The 19,955-nt window shown below is 50.1% G+C and overlaps 1 protein-coding gene and 1 long non-coding RNA gene across 3 annotated transcripts in view; one reads left to right on the top strand and one right to left on the bottom strand.

Annotated features, from left to right (window-relative positions):
• Window positions 1-971: 971 nt before the first annotated feature.
• GOLGA1 (golgin A1) overlaps window positions 972-19,955 on the bottom strand; it is a 48,910-nt gene continuing 29,926 nt past the window's right edge. For both annotated transcript variants that reach the window (XM_043566907.1, XM_043566908.1), the window contains 11 exons: window positions 19,403-19,498; window positions 17,429-17,578; window positions 16,828-16,923; window positions 10,779-10,868; window positions 9,820-9,922; window positions 9,546-9,703; window positions 8,964-9,107; window positions 5,595-5,654; window positions 4,831-4,998; window positions 4,258-4,344; window positions 972-3,216 (listed from right to left, as the gene is read on the bottom strand). In XM_043566907.1, coding sequence (XP_043422842.1) covers window positions 3,136-3,216; window positions 4,258-4,344; window positions 4,831-4,998; window positions 5,595-5,654; window positions 8,964-9,107; window positions 9,546-9,703; window positions 9,820-9,922; window positions 10,779-10,868; window positions 16,828-16,923; window positions 17,429-17,578; window positions 19,403-19,498 — 1,233 coding nt within the window. In that variant the 3' untranslated portion in view covers window positions 972-3,135. The remainder of the gene's footprint in view (window positions 3,217-4,257; window positions 4,345-4,830; window positions 4,999-5,594; window positions 5,655-8,963; window positions 9,108-9,545; window positions 9,704-9,819; window positions 9,923-10,778; window positions 10,869-16,827; window positions 16,924-17,428; window positions 17,579-19,402; window positions 19,499-19,955) is intronic.
• Window positions 7,616-19,895, top strand: LOC122475176. The gene is made up of 5 exons (XR_006295105.1): window positions 7,616-7,727; window positions 8,369-8,485; window positions 8,606-8,837; window positions 9,015-9,123; window positions 19,704-19,895. It is a non-coding gene; the product is annotated as an uncharacterized LOC122475176 (long non-coding RNA).

Below are 19,955 nucleotides of genomic sequence, written 5' to 3' on the forward strand. Positions count from 1 at the left end.
CATTCAATAATTGGTCTAGGCTTCCAAAGTCTTTAGTTTGTGTGACTGCACTTGGAATCTTTTGGGAGCGCGCCCCAGAAAGGCCCGGTCACCATCTCCTGACTCTGACTTGGGCTGTGTGGCAGGAACACTCTTAAACAAGTTTTTTTGCTTTTATCCTTTTTGTTTTGTTTTGAGAGAGCGAGCGAGCGAGCAGTGGAGGGACAAAGAGAGCAGACATCTGAAGTGGGCTCTGTGCTGACAGCAGAGAGCCAGATGTGGGGCTTCAACTCACAAACTGTGAGATCATGACCTGAGCTGAAGTCAGATGCCTAACTGAGCCACCCAGGCGCCCCATTAAACAAGTTCTTTTAAAGGATTAAAAGCCAGAAACAGGTAGCAATCAGTCTATACAAAAGGAACATTTTGTTCCCTATAACCCCTAACAGCCAGCTTCTTTGAAGAGCAAAGATGTCTTTCTGGCCTTTTTAGCACGTGTAACTGCAGTCTGCATTCTATTAAAGGACCCCGTTGAGATTTCTGAAGCTCTTCCTGGTCCTGTGGGCCTTGTCGATAGACATTGACCAAAGTGACACAATCCTTTCAATTCCTCTGCAGAAGCTCCACTGTTCTGGGAGGTAAGACTAGGCTGCAGGTTTCATTACATATACTTAAACCTAATCTGGGGAGATTCTGAAAGAAAGGCTCTATAGCCATCCCCCCGCCCCCGCAGTCCCCTTCCCTTTTTTACTTACTAGGTTACTGGCTTAGCATAAAAGGATATACTCAGAAACAGCCAGATGGAAGAGATGCATAGGGAACTTGGGAAAGGGCATGGAGCTTCCATGCTCTCTGAGCGTGCCATTCTCCCCACATCTCTGTGCTCCCACCTGGAAGCTCTGTACTGTAGTCTTTGAAGGTCGCCTTGGAGTATTAAATATGAGACACAATGTACTAAATTTCATTAGACTATCAAGTAAAACCCACTGTAGTTGCATCTGGATTAAAGAGCTTTAATCAAAAAGTGACACCACAAATGAATTTTCTACAGCAGTCTTAGATAATACAGTTCCTATTTACAACCGGAGAGAAATCCAGATCCAATGCTCATATAAAGGGCTATACATACTGTCTATCACAGAACTTTTTATACAAAAGTGCATTAAATCACTTAGAATATTTACTCCACTCTTCCTCTTAAAGCTGAAGGAAATTCAACATGCAGGAGGAAAGCCTAATCAGAATGAATCCTCCCGAGGCAAGTATAGGCCGAGTGATGGGTCCCACAACTACACCTAAAGCTGCCGGGGATGTGGCTGGGGCAGGGTGAGACCAGCTCAAGGGCTGGAGAGGCCACGGCAGAGTGGGACGGGGCTCCCGCCGCCGTGTGGTAGCCGTCTGGTGAGCCCTGGACCACCCAATCTTGGGGAGTCTCCTGGAAAAGCTAAGAAAAGGTACCTGTTCTCCAAATTACAGAACGGAAGGCATTCCTATTGTGTGTCCCCACCAGGTAAGTGGAAAATATATTCTCCACGAGGGAAAGCCATCTGCAGGGAGGAGCCACGGGAGGAGGTAGGTAACTGGAGAATGGGCCACTGGGTGGCAGACAGCCTGGCTGGGATGAGGGTGACGCTGCCCTTGCTTGGTACTTCCAGGTCTGTGGAAATGTGCTAGGTTAACTCTGCAAATCCGTGTTCCGCCGTGAGATAGATTTTATAGATTATAACCCTAAGCATTTTTGAGAAACACTGAATAACTGACAATAAATTTTAGGAGCTCCGGTTAACTTATTTTATTTAGCCGGTAAAACTTTTGTCAAACGAAATCAACAGTTTCTCTTTAGATTCCATAGAGTTTTTAAAGGTCCCTACCCGAGCCATCTGCACGCCATCAAGTACTGTAGCCGTCTGGGGCCGTCTGGATGCCATATATGGGTGTAGTGTCATCCTAAGTATACAGGGGCAGCGTTAGGGAGAGAGACGGTAGCTCCACGTACAAGGCAGACCGCTTCCCATGTTTTGGTCAAGAACCGGGAGGGGGGCGGGGGGCGGGGGGCAGCTGCTGCTTCCTCCGAACGGAGCAGGCTGTCCAGGCTGTCCTTAACCGTAGCGAACGTGTGATTAGCATTTGCTCCGTCTTACAACACAGAATTAAGAGCAAAGCAAATGAAATACCACCACTGCTTCAGAGGGAAGCAGAGACCACAGAATGCTGCGGTGAAATTAAAAAAGGGAAAGGAATCCCAATTTTAGAAATAATTTCCTCTTGATGCTCTGATTTGCCTTTAAGAACACCAGTTAAATGGATTTTATAATACAGAGACATGTTTACAATAGCGAAGAATCTTAGCTATAAAAAATAGTTTAAAATGGTTTACCAGCAACCTATCCAAGACAAGTACATTCATTAAAAAGGCAATTGAGTGTATTTGGTGCTAAGGATCTTTTTTTTTTTTTTTTTTTTTTTTTTTAATATATCTGCTAGTTTTCTTCAGGAAAATGAGATACTGTCAGAAAGTTGCATATTCATTAATCCACACTGGCCCCAGAGTACCTTAAAGATGTACACATCTGAAGTTCTGGGTGGTCTGACAAACAGGGTGAAATAATGTTTTCTTGAGAGGAAGGGTTAAAAAGCCTCGTCTAACTCATCTGAACCCAAACATGCTGATGGGGAAGGGGAATTTTTAAAAGCCACCCCCAACGAGCTGGCTGTCTGTGGCAGAAGCAGGTGGGTCTGGCCTGCCGGGCACCATTTCAAAGGGCTGTCTTTCCGTCCAGCGTCAGCACTCCGTGGTGGGCCGGGTGCCTCCTCTCTGCCCGATGCCGCCGGCTTCAGCTTCAAGTGCTAACGTGAACAGTTAGAGGGTTCAGGTGCAGACGGGTGCTGGCCAGAGCTGGGAGTTTAGCAGCACTGTGGAAACGCGGGTAGTGCCAGGACCCTCCCGTTTGGTGAGCACAATGACACAGGATCAGCCACCTCCTGAGCTTCAGATCAGTCTGTCGGGAAGGGGGCCTTAAGTCTTGTAAACAATGCTCTGACGCTTGTACAAAATACTGCGGTTACAGTGATTAAAAACCCACCCAGACTGGTGTGTCAGTGTTCTTTTCACAGAAAAAGTGTCATCGCATGGAGATCCATCTGCCGGATTTCCACCTAGGACCACGGGATCCGAGGGTTGGAGATGGACGGCCGGATGCTGCCCTTGGGAGCTGGCTTGGACCCAAACCACGACATCTGCGTTGGAAGCAGAGAGGGCTTCTGAGCATCGGGACTAGGTGCAGAGGAAGCTGAAAGCGCCCCCTCCCTGTCCCGCAAGCACCCAGCGAAGATGCTGGACGTGGCAACCCGTCTACGGGGCCCCGAGCCCATTCTAAGTATGGGAGGGAAGCAGGAGGAAACAGAGTTGACAAGAACAAGGTAGTGGAATTGTACCTAATTCTTCCAGAAAATATTTTTTTGTTCTATCAATTCTGAATATTTTATTTTTTAGTTTTTAAACTTTTTTTGGTGTTTATTATTTGTTTTTTGAGAGAGACAGAGTAAGAGCAGGGGTGGGGGGCAGAGAGAGGGAGACACAGACTCCGAAGCAGGCTCCAGGCTCTAAGCTGTCAGCACAGAGCCCGATGTGGTGCTCAAACCCACAAACCGTGAGACCATGACCCGAGCCGAAGTTGGACACTCAACCGACTGAGCCACCCAGGTTTCTTTCTTCTCTTTTTCTCCCTCCCTCCCTTCTTTCTTTTCTTTTCTTTCTCTTTCTCTCTCTTTTTCTTTATTTGAGAGAGTGAGCGAGCATGTGAGCGAGTGTGCACAGTGAAGGAGGGGCAGAGAGACGGAATCCCAAGATTCCCAAGAAGGAGAGACGGAATCCCAAGCAGGCTCCACGCTGTCAGTGCAGAGCCTGATGTGGAGCTTGAACTCACGAACTGTGAGGTCATGACCTGAGCCAAGATCAAGAGTCGGACACTTAACCGACTGTGCCACCCAGGCGCCCCTGAATATTTTATTTAAAAAAAAAGTCTGGACGTTGGGCCAGACCTGGGGCTGTTGACGTTAATGACATCAGTGAAAGCGCGGTGGAAACATAGGGCCTGTCGGTGGGTACCGCGCAGACACGTGTGCACAAAGCACGTACTCAGTAAACACGGCCCAACAGGAGTCCACTATCCCGTAGCACTTTCTCGGCGGATGATGCAGCTGTGGACGGGCTCACCCGCCAGTGCTGGGATTACTAGCTGGTTCCTAAGAACCAGACAGCAGGCCAGGGAACCCTACCTTATACTCCAGGGTTTCTTTGAGCATGTTCTCTTCCTCTTGTGAGAAGTTCAGCAACACTGACACAGCTTTTATAAGGTGAAAAGCCTGAAACAAAGTTGTGTTTCGCTGCCATGGGCCGTGGGGTAGTGGACGGTGGGGGAGGATCAGGGGGCTTAACTGGAGCACTCCCTGGGTCTCTTCCCGGTGTGTGCTCCCCACGGGAGTCCCCACGGGGACTTTTCTCCCCTCCATCTTTTCCTCTGGGAACCGGCAAGACCCCCAGGACATCCACGGCAGCCACCCTGCCCTTCAGCAGGATGCGGGTGTGCGGGGCAGACCGTTCCCGACTGCAGCCTCAGCCTCCAACCCGCGCGGCCTCCCCGGAGCGGACTCCCTTCTTGGCCCCCACCTGCCGGCTGCACCGTCAGCAGGTCAGTGCCAGCTGGAGAAATAACCGTTACGTGTCCACACTGGTGGCCAAATGGGAGCACGGGAGTGGAAGAAAGCAATGTACTTGGTGGGAAGCCACACGAGGCTTGGACAAAGGAACCAGGCACTCAGGACCCAAAAGGCAACTCAGAAACCCTTTACCTCAGACTCTCGACAGGACATGAATTTTAAAACCACGTGTTTAAGGTACTCAAAGTTGATCTCGCGGGCATCAGTCAGGTCAGCATTATTCGTGACAGGAGCCATGTTGGGCATCTCGGGGCCAGGCTTCTCTCGGACCTCAAAGAGCTCACTGTCGGGTCTGATTTTCTAAAAACCCAATGGAAAGATGCTGTGCCAAACCCCTCAAGACAGGTCTGAAAATCACCCGGGAGAGTCACCCGGCTTGAGCTGCGCTCACCCGCCGTTCCTTGGCCTCACCTGCACCACAGTAGGGTGAAAGGGCCCCCGCTGGGAAGGAAGTGCCTGAAGAAGGCTCAGCCACCCCCCCCACCCCTCCCCGGCAGACGGGGCGGCCTGAGAGGAAGGAGGGGGTTGTCTAGGAAAGTTTGGACGATCCCTGTCCCGCTGTCAGGATGTCTGTGGGGCAGCGAGCACCCCAAACTGGGCAGAGATGCCGCTCTCCTGTCTGGGCCTGGCGCTCTGCTGCTCACCTGGCGCACAGGTCGCTGACTTCTCAGCCCACAGAAGGGCTTGGAGAAGAACCGCACGTGCCCCGAGTCACATAGTTACTTTTCAGAGACAGGTTCGAGCTGGCAGGGCTACCGTCCCACCAGCCAACATCTGGCTTCCCAGAGACCTCGCAATCAACCGGTGGGGGGAGAGCATTGTCAAGCGGCGAGGGAACCCGGGAGGGCCAGAGAGCCAGGAAGGGCACAGGCAGTGGGGAGAAGAGGGGAACTTACCAGTTCCTTCTGGAGAGTCTTTTTGAGTTCCAGCATCCTCTGCTGCATCTGCTTTATGGTCTGAGACAAACCCCGCCCCCCGCAAAAAGCCATCTGTTACATGCACATTCCACCATCTTGAAGGTGCCAAGGACAACAGAACAGCCAGCCACCCCCTTGGGACCCTATACACCTGTTATAAGACACTGTCCCGTCTCCTGAGGGGCTCGTGTTGTCACACCTGTGTGCCTCCCGCCCGGGGCCCTCTTCCCTCCTTCTCGCTGCTCTGCACGCACATGCTCTCCAGGCCCCACAAGGGCCACTGAAGCCGTCGCATACCCTCTGTGGAGCGCTCGTGCCCCAGGGCTGCCCCGGCCTCCCCACGGGCTCAGCCCTCAGGACTGCTTCAGGTGCCTGCGTCTGGAAACACCTCTGTACAGTAGACTTGTCCTTCAGAATGAGATTTGCGTGCTAGGATCCCTCACCACTGCTCCGGAAATACCATTTTCAATGCTTATTTGGAACAGTGTAAACGGTCATGGTTTTTCTGTACTTCTCTATTTTATTTTATTTTTAGTGAGTTTAATTAGTATTGAGCTTTATGTGTAATTTATTACACACTCCGTTAATCACTAAAAAGGCTAACCTCTGTTTTCCCAATGAGAAAATTTACTGTATAATCAGCAATACAGGAAAAAACATTAAACATTTCTCCAAAGTCTCACAAACTTAGTCTTTCCCGTGACCTTCAGGTCTGAGTCACTGATCTTGCACCGAGTAGCTGGAATTGTGAATAGTGTGTGTTTTTCATTTATCACAGTTTTCATAGCTTTCCACGGTTTTCCTAACTTCTTTATTTTTTAAGTAGGCTCTATGCCCAACGTGGGGCTTGAACTCATGACCCTGAGAGCAAGAGTCGTGTGCACCACCTACTGAGCCAACTAGGTACCCCCTTAATTTTAACTTCTAATGTGACAGTAACTCGAGGGGATGCCCCATGCCTTAGGGCAGCGCTGAGCCTCCATTTTTGAACACGGCAGTAATAGCAGCCTCCCTTTCTCTAACGTGTGTCCAGTCTCTCCGCAGGACTGAGATGGCTCTGCCACAGACCCAGCTCCCGTCAAGCACATTAAATGGCCTCCAACACATCCCATTTTATAAATGATAATGTGTTGTTTCAATCTGTATTCTCTTGGCTGACCACGAGGCTGGCATTCATCCAAAAGTACATTTGCTATTTTATGTATTTTAAATTTTACCCGATTTTCTAGGATTTTGGTTCACTGATTAACTCATCTAACAAGTACTGACTAAATCCCTACTACAGGCAGACGCTGTCCTAGAGGCTGGGGAAAAGCAAGAAGCAAAAGAAGAAAAATGCTCAGGGGCACGTGGGTGGTTCAGTTGGTTAAGCATCCAACTCTTAATCTCTGCTCAGGTCATGATCTCACGGTCGTGAGATCGAGTCCCACGTCAGACTCCGCAATGAGCACAGAGCCCGCTTGGATTCTCTCTCCCCCCCTCTCTCTCCCCCTCCCCCGTGTGCTTGTTCTCTTTGTCTCTTGCTTTCTCTCAAAATAAATAAACATTTGGTTTGATTTTTTTAAATGTTTACTTCTATTTGAGAGAGACAGAGCATGAGTGGGGGAGGGGCAGAGAGAGGTGGAAACAGAATCCAAGGGGGCTCCAGGCTCTGAGCTGTCAGCACAGAGCCTGACATGAGGCCCAAACTCATGAGTCGTGAAATTGTGACCTGAGCCAAAGTCGGATGCTCAACCGACTGAGCCACCCAGGCACCCCAACAAATAAACATTTAAAAAAAAAAAAAAGAAAGAAAAAAATGAAAAATATCTGCTCTCAGGAGGAGAAAATGTCAGTGACCGTACATTACATAAGAAGGTATTAAGAGGCCTGGTAAGGGGACAGGAAGTTCTGGTGGTGATGGTGAGGGCTGCCAAGCATAGTGGGGAGGGGGGGTGGGGAGGTGGAGGGGGGCCCTCCTTAACAAAATGACATCACAAAGGAAGTGAGGGGATTACAGGAAGGATATTCCAGACAGAAGGCTCAGCAAGTACAAAGGTCCTGCGGCGGGAGGGTGCTTGACAGTCACAGAAAGGCAAGGCCAATGTGGCTAAGAGGGGGTGCAGTACAAAGGTACTAAGGGGCCAAACCACACAGGGCTTTGTGGGCCACTGCAAGGATGTGGGTTATATTTACAGAGACAGGGGAAGTCATCAGAGGGCTGGTACAGAGGTGGTGACAGGGAAACCATTAGAAGCCCAACACCAGCCTGCAGGGAAGAAATGGTAACCCCACCTACGGTGGCAGCAGTGGTGGGGATGAGATGCAGCCCATTTGGGGTATAGTTTGAAGGGAGAGCCAGAAGGATTTGTTAATGGTTGGATGTTGCTTGTGTAAGAAACAAGGGCGTTGAGAATGATACTAAGATTTTTACTTTTTACGTTTACTGAGACAAGAGCAGCCCCCATTAGGCAGCATGGTGAATGTGAAGTTGGGTTTTGGACAGTTTACGCAGATGCCTTGCAGACACTGCCACGGAGACAGACACAATCTATAGAGCTCCAGGGAGCCGTCTGGCCTTGAGATAAGGATGTGGGCGCCCAAAGTGGGCAGTAGAGGCAGGACTCTGAGGGAGTGAATGCCACTTAGAGAGGAGGTCTGAGGGCTGGGTCCTGGGCACAGGGAGTTTGTCCGCTTTTCTGTAGTTTACATTTCACAGTAAGATTAAATGCACATGTGTAAGCGAGAATGAGCATTTTTTCCTTTTGTTATAGATCTAAAAAAATACACACCCACAATCACACTTTGGAGGCCAGAGCAGTGACCAGCCAGCACCCTTAACTTCCCAGCGCACTTGGAAACCAGGATCAAAGGAGACCTTGCACTTGCAGGTGCGGGGGCCTGAGGAGTGGGTGGAATCGGGACATTTATTAAGCCTCTACCAAATACGCGAAATTTCACAGGACAGCTAACAAACTTTCATTTCATACCCCAATGCCCTCCCCTGCCAGTAAAACCGCCAGAAGACAGGCATCACTGGGTCATTTCACAGCCACAGAAAGGAAGTGAGAGGTAAGGTGATGGGTCCAATATGACCCAGCTGGTGACAGCAGCACCTGTGACATCTGGCCTCACTACTGCCTGAGCGCAAATACTCTGGACATTATCTCAAGCGTGGGGGAGGTGTGAAAGGAAGACCTCCACACCGGTGGAAGTCCAGGAAGAAGCCCTTCTGGTGAAGAGGTAAGATCTCTCCCAAGAGGGGCCCGGGGGCATCAGCCAAACTCTCGGACAAGGGACTGAACGGTTTTAGGCCCAGAACAGGGAGAGGGCGGGGAGATCAACAGCTGAGGTAAAGCGCACTCTCACCTTGTTTTTCTCCACGAGTTGCTGCTCCAAGTCCTGTTTTTCCTTCTGCAGCTGCCCTAGTTCCACAGCCCCCACCTCACCATTTGGGATTCCCTCTGCAGCCGGAAGCTGGTACGCGGGGTCCTGCGTGGCCCTCGAGGCCGCCTACAGGATGGACAAGGTAATGGTCAAGCTAAGCCACAGGTCCATGGGGAAAGGGGCCCAGACTGGTTCCAAAGGTGCGGGCTGATGGGCCGGAACAGGCAGCTAGCTGGCTAGGAACCAAACCTGGGCTGTAGAGATCCTGTCCGGCGCCTTCCAGGGGGACAGGCAGTTTTCCGTGCAGCGAGCGTGCTTGGAAGGAAAGGGCTCTACTGAACACGGACACGTGGCGCCACATCCGATGGGCTCCTCAATACCCACGAGCTCCTAGTCAGGTAGGCACCCCTACTTTAAAGAAAGGGAGGTGACCTGCCCAACATCCCACAGCTAGTGAGCGCCAGCTCTCCTCCCTGTCTTCCCACCGCCTCCTACTGGCAAACTACGGCAGGCAGCCCCGTCCTGCTGCCGTCACACCGGCCCGCGGCTCAGTTGGGGACTTACGTGAGGCTCGGGAACTGAGCGTGCCAACCCCTGCTCCGGGACGGCCAGTCTCAGCACGTCGAACCCCGCGGCAGCCTCGGACTCCTCCGCCCTAAGGCTCTGCAGGGCTTCCAGCTCGCTCTGAAGCTGGTGCATTTGCAACAGGGCAGAGTCGTGACCTAGGCCGGGCAGAGGGGAGCACCAGTGACTCCTGCTGCTTCAGGACCAGGCCACTTCAGGGCAGGGGTACTGGGTGGGAGCAGGTGAGAGGGCTCGGCAGGGGCAAACTCCTCACCTTTCTTCAGTTGGAAAATCTCCTGCTCTTTCTGGAGAATCACTTCAGCTTTTTCCTGCAGACTCTGCTCCTTCTCATCTACTACAGCTGTGAGGTTAGCAGCCTGGACAGAAAAGCCAACATAAGACAAGGCTGGCAGCAGTAACCGCATCTCCCCCAAAAGAAATCTCCACTTTTCCGCTACCCAGGGTCCCCCAGGAATCCCTCCCTGAAGTCTATAGCCTCAAACAAACCGTAGGCTACCCTCTACTCCTACGGACATAGCACAATTCTAGGCCAGGGCCCTGCACAGGCCGCCCGCCCCCCCCCCCCCCCCCCCCCCGCCCCAAGCCTACCACTAACGGGCCTACCATAGATGTGGTTGTTCTGCCCGGCCTTCCCCAAGCTGTCATAACCATGACTTCCGTGTCCTGAGTACCTGTGACATGCCTAGCATTTGATACACATGACCTCATTATGATCTGAAAGGTGTAATTATCCTAAAGTCTTTGCAGATGCAACTGAGACTGGAATTTATGTTAAGGACTCACCGAAGGCCTAGAGTCCATTCCCTACAAGGTCTGGGGCCCGATGCTGAGTCTGTCTTGAAAGGAAGCTTTGCCCACCCTTCTCGCTGAGGGCTCAGCTGTACTGCGTTCTCCGGGGCCTGTGGGCAGCGATGCCCCTCACAGAGTCAGAGCCCAGGAGGCACCTGGATGCGGGCTTTTCCCCAGGTAAGGTTTACAACAGTAACCGGCCATCAAACATCCAAAAAGGCCATCCCGTGGGGTGAGGATTTCTTTATGACGTTTTTCTCCCACCCTCCTAGAGACCTCAGGGTCATCAATCACACAGTTCCTGGCATTCCTGACACCCGTGTCCAGCCCCTGGAGGGGGACACACGGGGAGGCAGGCTGGTCCTGCCCGAGGCTGGAACACACCACCCTTTGGCCCGTGCCTCAGGGTCAAACGGGGCCTACCTGTTGCTGGAACTCTTCCCTCTGCTTCCGCACCTCCTCCAGGGCTTGAGCCATTGCGACACTCACAATTTCTCTTTGGCTCCACTCTTCCTACAATCCAGAAAATGGGTGGGACACTGAGCCCCCAAACGCCTCTCACGGGTGTTTCACTGCACGTTATGTGCCGCCCACTGGGGGAATGCCATCCTCCATCCTACAGATTTTCTTCCTGCTGCCCGAGGGCCCTGGACTGCCCTCTCGCTGCGGTGCCGTCTGTATGCCTCTGAGAGCTGTCCTGGTGTACAACCCACCGACCTCTCCGCACAAGGGCAAACCGCCGAGGCTTGGGGATCCCATGGGCACACCAGCCAGTCCTCGGGCCACGGTTAGGGGACCCAGAACTCCAAGAGAAGAGCTGGTCTGATGAAATCAACACAGAATAGGAAGGAAGATTCTCAGGCCATGTGAATGGACTAGTGGACCGGAACAACCCAATTATGGGAAAAATAATCAGCAATTACTGAATTAAATAGGGCAGGGCAAAATGCCACAGACTCATCAAAATTATCCATTTTATAAGAGAAAAATGCTCTGGTCCCACAGCTAGTAAGTGGCATTGCCAGCTCTGAAGCCAGCATCTGAGCTTAGAGCCAAGCCTCTGGATGTTAGACTGTACCACCCAGAAAATTCTCTACATGGAGCCGGGCTGCCTCCCTGGCCTGCCCCACAGCACAGGAACCACCTCCTGACAGACAGACACATCGGTCCTCTTCCCGGAGACGAATGCCGTGCTCACCGATCAACCCCTAGACTTCTCAGGTGCCTACATTCTGGTCAGGGACATCTGTGGTTTGTGTCTACCCCAGATCACACCGTTTTGGGGGATAAGAGCCTCATCACTGCTATTCCCCACTTCCACCCTGCAGTTCTGGAGGGCTGCCCATGTTGCGGCTACAAGGAGAAGCACGGGACTCAGGCCTGGCCAACTGAAGTACTGCAGCCCCCTGGCCAAACTGATTTGTTCAAGGGGAGGCTCTGTCACCTAAGATGGACCAATCAGAATCCCTTTTTACATCAGAAGCCTTTTTGATAAGCCAAGGAGAAGCCCTCTTTCCTAAGCTGGCATGTCACCAGCTTGGAGCTGCTGCTGTGATGACCACCCGACTTGAAGGCCGCCATCTGTATCGTGGGGAAAAGCAAGGCCAAGCGTCTGGGTAACTGACAGGGCAAGAAACAGCATGACGCAGGAAGGAAAGAGACCTGAGGCGCCCCCCACCCCCAAGTTCCAGTCGGACAAGTCTTTCTGGTTCTGGGAGCTACTCAACTCCCCTATGACACCTTTCAATTTGTGTCGGTACAAGTGAGTTGATGGAAGGAGACGCCAGCCTCCTGGCCAGGGGAATTCTGGCTCCTACTGTGGAGTTGTCAGAATTGACCTTTCTCTGCGTCCATCTCTAGTAGAGATGAGGAAACCTAGCGTCTGAATTCAAAAGGCAGGAGCCCGCGCTGCGCCAGACAATACCCCTCATCGGGGGAGGCAGTGTTGATACAGGAGAAGCAGCTACGGAAACGTGGCCCTGTGAGTGCAAGCGGCAGGTGGCAGAAGGCTTTTCCGGGGAGGTTTAGAAGAGCTCGGACTGCTGGTGTCTAAGAGGACGGCCAGCAGACAGAGCGCGAGGCAGGAAAGCAGGTCAGGGCAGGAACCAGAGACTCAAAGCACCTCCATGCCAGGAACCGCATGGGATACTTATTATCCACGGTCACGCTCGAGCCTCGGGGCAATCCTCTCGAGGTCAAGGGTTATTATCGTCAGTTTTGAAAAAGGGGAAACTAGACTCCCTCAAGAGTCAGCCGGTGAGGGGCTAGGCTGGCACACAGGACGGGGTCTATGTGGCTCTGAAGTCTGCTACTGCCAGAGCCGCATGCAACCCAGGACTGTGGGATTCGAGGTTGCCCGGCACAGTCCGGGTTGGCCGCAGGAGCCACCAGGCTACCCACGTGTGGCAGCTCCCTGCACCTGGGAGTGTGTTCCCTGACAGCAGTCTAAATAGGTATGCACCTAAAAACAGTGCTTCAAAACACTTGAGGCAAAGACTGACAACCGGCAGGATTAAAGAGAGAGACAAATCTGTGATCACAGTTGAAGATTTAACACATCACTCTTACTAACTGATGGAACAAGGAGACAAAAAAGAAACATCAGAAAACATAAAAGATTTGGACAACACTATCACCCAACTTGATCTAATTAGCATTTACAGAATGCTTTCCCCTCACAGCAGCAGCGCACTGAAACATTTACCAAAATAGACTCTGTATGACAGGCTGGGCCATAAAACAAACCTCAGTAAACATCAAAGGGCTGAAATCATTTAGTGTATGATCTGATCATAATAGTATTAAACTAGAAATCCAAGATCGAGAACATTCCGCAAACATTTGAAAATTAACCACACTTCTAAACAGCCTGTGTGCGCCAGTTTTTATTCCCACCTATCGGCCCCACTGCCCCTTTCATCCTCTGCTTTGCGACGATGCTACATCTGGTCTGAGGCTCTGCAAATGACATTTCTGCTCGTCCAGCTGGTTCCATGTGAGCCTCTGCCAACAGGAGGAGCTCGAGGCAGACTGGAAAGCAGGAGAACACAGCAAAAGCCTTGCTCCTTCCTGTCCGCTTCTGCGAGCAGTCTGCACTGCCCTGGCGGTGGCAAGAAGGCAATTTCTTCCCGCAGCCGCATCTGCATCCGCTCTGCAGGTTCCCCAGCCCCCGGGGCTGATTTCACTGGCTGCCCTGTCCCCCAGCACACCAGCGCCCGCTCAAAAGCGTCCCCTGCTCAGAGGCCCAAGTGCCAGACCTGTGGGGCCCTTTGTCTTAATTCCTAAGTTTAATAATTCAACCTTCTTTGCTTTGTTCCCTTAGTTGTAGCTGTTTCTGCAGTGGCTACCTTCACAGTATCTTTTGCCTGTTTCAGCGCTGGACTAAAAACTTTACACGAGATCACGAATTCTCACTTCAATAAATGGGTCTGGTTCCTTTATCCTGACTGGACCGTGATGGACACACTGTAGGACAGATCTTCTGGTTCTTTTTGTGTACCTTTATTCTTTCTTATTGCCTTTTGTCTTCTGTCCTCCTATCTAGAATCTTCCTCCACCTGAATGATGCTCTCTAGCACTTCCTTTAGGGCAAATCTGTTGGTGACTAATTCCTCGTTTCTGGGTTTTTTTTTTTTTTTTTTTTTAATATGAAATTTATTGTCAAATTGGCTTCCACTCCTCGTTTCTGTTTTATTGGTTTTTATAGTTCTACTACCATGCTGTGTCCGGGTACAGACTTCAAAACTTATCTTGGGAGAGCCTGCCTGGCTCAGTCGGAAGAGTATGTGACTCTTGATCTTGGGGGGTCATGAATTTGAGCCCTACATCAGGTGTAGAGATTACTAAAAAAAAATAAACTTAGGGGTGCCTGGGTGGCTTAGTCAGTTGAGCACCCGACTTAGGCCCAGGTTCATGAGTTCGAGCCCTGCGTTGGGCTCTGTGCTGACAGCTCAGAGCCTGGAGCCTGCTTCAGATCCTGTGTCTCCGTCTTTCTCTGCCCCTCCCCAGCTTGCATTCTGTCTCTCTCTCTCAAAAAAAACAGAAAAAAAAAAACAAACAAACAAACAAAAAATAAACTTAAAGAAAAAGGAAAAATAACATTTATCCCATTTGGATTTGTAAGAATTCTCACACCTGTACCTGTGAACTGACAGCTTTCAGCTATTTGGAAAATTCTCAGCTACTGTTGCTTCAATAATTGCTTCGACCTCACATTTGCATTCCCTTCTGGGCCCCCACTGACAGGTGATCAAACACCTTGCAGCATCCTGTCTTTTTTCATGTTTTTTCTGTATTTCATTCTGCCTTTTCTTCTGTCTCACTAATTCTCTTATGAGTGCTAATCTGTTGTTTAACATATTATTTTTTAAAACAACTTTCCTGAAGTATAACTGACACTATGCTGCACATATTTTAAGTGTGGAATGTGATGGCTTATGGTGAAACCATCACCACAATAACAACCGTGAAAATACTCATTACCCTCAAAAGTTTCCTTGTGCCTTTAGGGTGCCTACTGCATTGGGGTCTCAGCTCTACACTTTCCAGCTCCCACGCTCTAATTTGTTTCCCTTTTAAAACTGCTTCCATTTAGTACAGTTTCCAAATCTCTGCTGAAATTTGTGATTTTGTCTTTCATGCCTTTAAACATGGTAAGCAATGTAATATCTGAGCCTCTGAACAGGACTTCCTGCTTCTGTACTTGCCTCCTTTCCAGAACATGCTCCACAAAGAACCAGAATAATGATTTTAAGACTTCTACCATCACTTCTTTGCTTAAAACTCCCAAAGTCTGCTTGCCTGGCTCCTCTCCTCTTCTCCCTGAGCCCATTGAGCAGCAGCCACACTGGCCGTGGTGCTGTTTTCTGAACTGTTTTTTCTGCCTCAAAGTTTTTCTTTTGTTTTTTAATTTTTTTTAATGTTTATTTTTGAGAGAGACAGAGAGTGAGACAGAGTGCAAGTAGGGGAGGGGCAGAGAGAGAGGGAGACACAGAATCTGAAGCAGGCTCCAGGCTCTGAGCTGTCAGCACAGAGCCCGATGCAGGGCTCAAACCCATGAACCGTGAGATCATGACCTGAGCCAAAATCGGACACCCAACCGACTGAGCCACCCAGGCGTCCCTGCCTCAGAGCTTTTCTATTTGCTATTTCTTTCCTTTTTTTTTTAATTTTTAATTTTTTAAAATTTACATCCAAATTACTTAGCATATAGTGCAACAATGATTTCAGAAGTAGATTCCTTAGTGCCCCTTACCATTTAGCCCATCCCCCCTCCCACAACCCCTCCCATAACCCTCAGTTTGTTCTCCATATTTAGGAGTCTCTTCTGTTTTGTCCCCTCTATTTGCTATTTCTTCTGGAATATTTCCTTCCCAAACATCCACATTGCTGGCCCCTTCTCATGACTCAGAGCTTCTGCTCAAATATCACGGAAGCCCTCCCTAACCTCCACCTTAGAGCCCTCTCCTCTCTCCTCTTTGTCCTTCACACTTGCTTTACTTTCTGCACTGCACTTACGACTATTTATCAGTTGTTCATTTTCTAGTTACAAGCGCCACCGGAGGGAAATTTTGCCTGTTTTGCTCAATGCCACATGCCAGCCCCTACACTAGAGCCCACAGGTACTCCACTGTTTGCTGAAGGAATGCATGAGAAAATATCTGCCACCAAAGTACACGTTTCCCACGATACAGCACTACATCATTAGCACCTAACTTAGCAGAGACTATTACTGCAAGCTTACTTAATGCAGACCCACAGCTTTGGGTGTTCTCAGAGAAGGTCTCTGCCAAAAGATCCACAAGATCTTTGTGTCGTGACCAAGTTGGGCAAGTACTGCAATGATCCATCATCTAAGGGCTCTTACGAACGGGGCCAGAGGAGGCTGGAGGCCTGTAAGAAAGTGGCAGAAACTCTCTGCATCCAGTTACGTGCAGGGAGTGAAGGGGGCAACGTCTGATTAAAGAATCTGATTAAAGAATCAAGTTCTCAGAAGGGAAAGGGTAACAATCCAGCAGACTGCTTCTCATCTCTACATGTGGTCTCCGACATAAACAGATGGGGTCCTTACGACAAGTTAAGCCCTTGTTTTGCTAATCTCGCTGGAAAGATCAACACCACCAGTGGTTTGACAGCATGACTTTCAGGAAGCTGCTGACGATGACACAGAGGAAGGGCTGGATGCATGAAGTCAGACCAGCACCACCTGGAACTAACTATGGAACTCAGACGAATTACTTATACGTGGAGCCTCACTGACGTTAATTGCACAGTGAGCATAATTCCTCCTCCCACCCTGGATCACGACAGGACTTAATGAGGTGAGATTTCTAACAAATGTCTAAGGGACTGTTGAACAAATGCCAGTTCACGCCTTCTCCACTCTGAGTACAGGACTTTCACTGGGCTGCTCCCAATACACGTATAAAAGATGGGTCACTGCTGTGACACATGGACGCCATTAGATAAATACCTTGAGCTTCTTTAGTTCAAGTTGGTGGTGTTGCAAAGAACGTTCACATTCATTCTTACTTTCTTTAAGGGCTGCATTTTCTTGCTCCAGTTCTCTCTGCAAATTAAGAAAAGTATACATAAAACGAAAAGGGCGTTTCGCTATTTCCCCTGGGCACAGTCCTACAGACATGGAACCTTTACGAAGGCACCCCACCTCCTGTGTCCCTGCAGGGGTGGGAGAGGAGAATGGAAAATTCTCAGCTACCCTCCTCACGAGAAGAAATATGGCACTTGACTCTGACGGCGAGGAATCAGAGGGAGAAGCCATGAGGGAGGAACAAGAACACTGCAGAAAGAGGGGAGGAGGCTGACAGGATTGGTCAGGAAGCACAAGTCCTTGCGCAGCCCAGAAGAAAAGAAAACCCATCTGTTTGGGGTTTTATAAAAAGCAGCCTTTTTACATCCATTCTCATGAGCAGGTGTCTCGATGGAAAGATAAAAACTGCTCCAAAAAGTGGTTCTCTGTTGAGAGGGAGGCTGGTCTTCTTCCTGTCAACAACCCGGCGGCCCAGCAACGTGTGAACCTGGTGCTCACAAAGCTCACTCCTTTCCTCACGTACCACCTCCCGCTCTGCGGCGGTCTGGTCGGCCACCCGGGCGCTCTCCAGGGCAGCGAGCTGGGTCTCCAGTGTGTGGACGCGCTCCATGCACTGCCGTTCCAGGGCGAGGACCTGCTGCTGTGCCTGGCTGCTCTCCTTGTTTGCGGCGGCCTGCAGAGGACAGTATTCATGGTGACAGTGAGGACCTCATCCGTTCTGTCCCTCGGTGACCCAAAGATGGGTGTCCAGTGGAAACAACTCTCCTTCCTGCTCTCTGGCCTGGGTGCTGCTGAGGTCTCCACCTGCAGCCCTGCCGGGCACCCCTGGCCTATTCGGGAGCTAGAGTCTGGGACTGGTCTTGGTGCTGGGAGGACAGCTTAGGGCACCAGTCAGTCCTAAGATACAGCCCTCCTTCACCCTACTTGGTACTGCCCTCTATGGCTGAGGCTTTTCTTGGGGAGGCAATATGTATCTTCCTCAATTTACGATGGGGTTACAACCCGACAATCTCACTGTAAGTTGAAGGTATTAAGTCACAACAAGCATCATAGCTCAGCCTAGCCTACTTTACTTTTTAAAGATTTTATTTTTAAGTAATCTCCACACCCAACGTAGAGCTTGAACTCACAACCCCAAGATCACGAGTTGCATGCTCTGCGGCCTGAGCCAGCCAGGTACCCCAGTTCTGAGCATTTAGAGTAGGCTAGGCCACGGGCGCCTGAGTGGCTCAGTTGGTTGAATGACTGATTTCAGCTTGGTCATGATCTCACGATTTGTGAGTCTGAGCCCCACATCGGGCTTTGCACTGATAGCACGGAGCCTGCTTTGGATTCTGTCTCCTTCTTTCTCTGCCCCTCCCCTGCTCACGTGCATTTTCTAAGATAAATAAATAAAATTAACAATAAAGTAGTCTAGGCTACTTTAAAAAAAAAAAAAAGAGGGCCACCTGGCTGGCTCAGTTGGTGGAGCACGTGACTCTTGATCTCAGGGTTGTGAGTACAAGCCCCATGCTGGATGTAGGGATTACTTCAAAATAAAATAAAATAAAATAAATAAATAAATAAATGCATGCTCAGTACACTTACATTAGCCTACAATTGGGCTAAGTCTGTTTTATATTAAAGTGTTGGATATCTCCTGTAATTTACTGAATACTGCACTGAAAGTGACAAACAGAAAGTCTGCCCAGGGGCTGCGGCTCCCCACCACACTCTGGTATTGAGGAAGAATATTGTATCGCACACCTTTAGCCCAGGAGAAGCTCAAACTTCACAATTTGAAGTATGGTTTCTACTCAGTGCGTACTGATTTCTCATCTCATAAAGCTGAAAATCCTTAAGTTGAGCCATTATAAATCATGGACGGTCTGTATAGTACAGTGACGACGAACAAGGGCTCTGACTGAAGAAAGATGCGGGTTCTGCCATTTACCAGCAGGGAGACCATGACCACTGGGTTAGTGACCCAGTCTTTCTGAACCAGCTTCCTCTAGGGAATGAGAATAGTACGTACCTCTTAGGTCTATAGCAAGGACTAAATACAACACGTGCAGAATACTTAGCACAGTGATTGGCACGGCCAACATACAATAAATAATGCTTTCGTTTCTCTAGCTCCTAACTCAACACCCCACCTGGGGCTGCAACGGTTGGCCAAACCCCTTGCCAAGTTCTCCTCAGTCCTGGCCGCAAGCTGAGGTCTGACTGCCGGCAGAGTTACCGCCTCTAATAGTCCCAGAACTAGGCCGGGCCCCACGGCCAGCCATCAGATGGCAATTAGCCAGTCCCTCCCTCCTTGGGTAACTCAGATCCTTCAGTACGTAGTGCGTCCGGACTCCCTCTACCACAGCTGCCCTCCTGCTCACGCCCAGTTCAACAAGTGTATCTGAGGTCAGGTCCTAGCACCTCACCGGGGTGAGTCTGGGGTGACTGCAAAGGCATAAAGGGCAAGCGAGCATCAAGGGCCTAGAGCCCAGCAGCCACAACCACCACTTACAAGCTCCCGAATCTGAGCTTCCTGAGCCGCCACAACGTCACCACTGTGCTTCAGCTTCTCCTCAGAAGCCTGCAAGCTGTGCTCGAGCTCTTGCACCTGAGGGGGAAAGGGAGCGTCTTCATTCAGAAGTCACAGGGTGGGAACAAATGGCTTTAAAAATCAAATCCGTTTAAATATCATTACCACTATTCTACCATTCTTTTCCTCCAGTCTATTTTTGTGACTTAAAAAAAAAAAATAATTCTAGGCAAACTCTGTATTTTTCCTCTTCACTCAAGTTTCCTTCTGTGTTTCAATGTAGCCTTGAGAACCTGGATTATTTCCTTAAGGGATGTTTCACAATCTACTGACCCACTGCCTCCTGTGCTGGCGCTCACGTTGTTTCCCACTTTCCTGTCTGAGACAGTTAACGTCTTCACTCGACAGTTTTTGACCTGGTTTGAGCCACTTCCTTACGACAGATTCCAGGAAGTGGGATGACTGCTCACCGTACAAACTTCCACTCGTTCTACAGACGTCAACCGAGTCTGACTGTGTCCCCGGCACCGCACTA

The sequence above is a fragment of the Prionailurus bengalensis genome, chromosome D4, assembly GCF_016509475.1.
Source record: "Prionailurus bengalensis isolate Pbe53 chromosome D4, Fcat_Pben_1.1_paternal_pri, whole genome shotgun sequence".
Taxonomy (NCBI): Eukaryota; Metazoa; Chordata; class Mammalia; order Carnivora; family Felidae; genus Prionailurus; species Prionailurus bengalensis.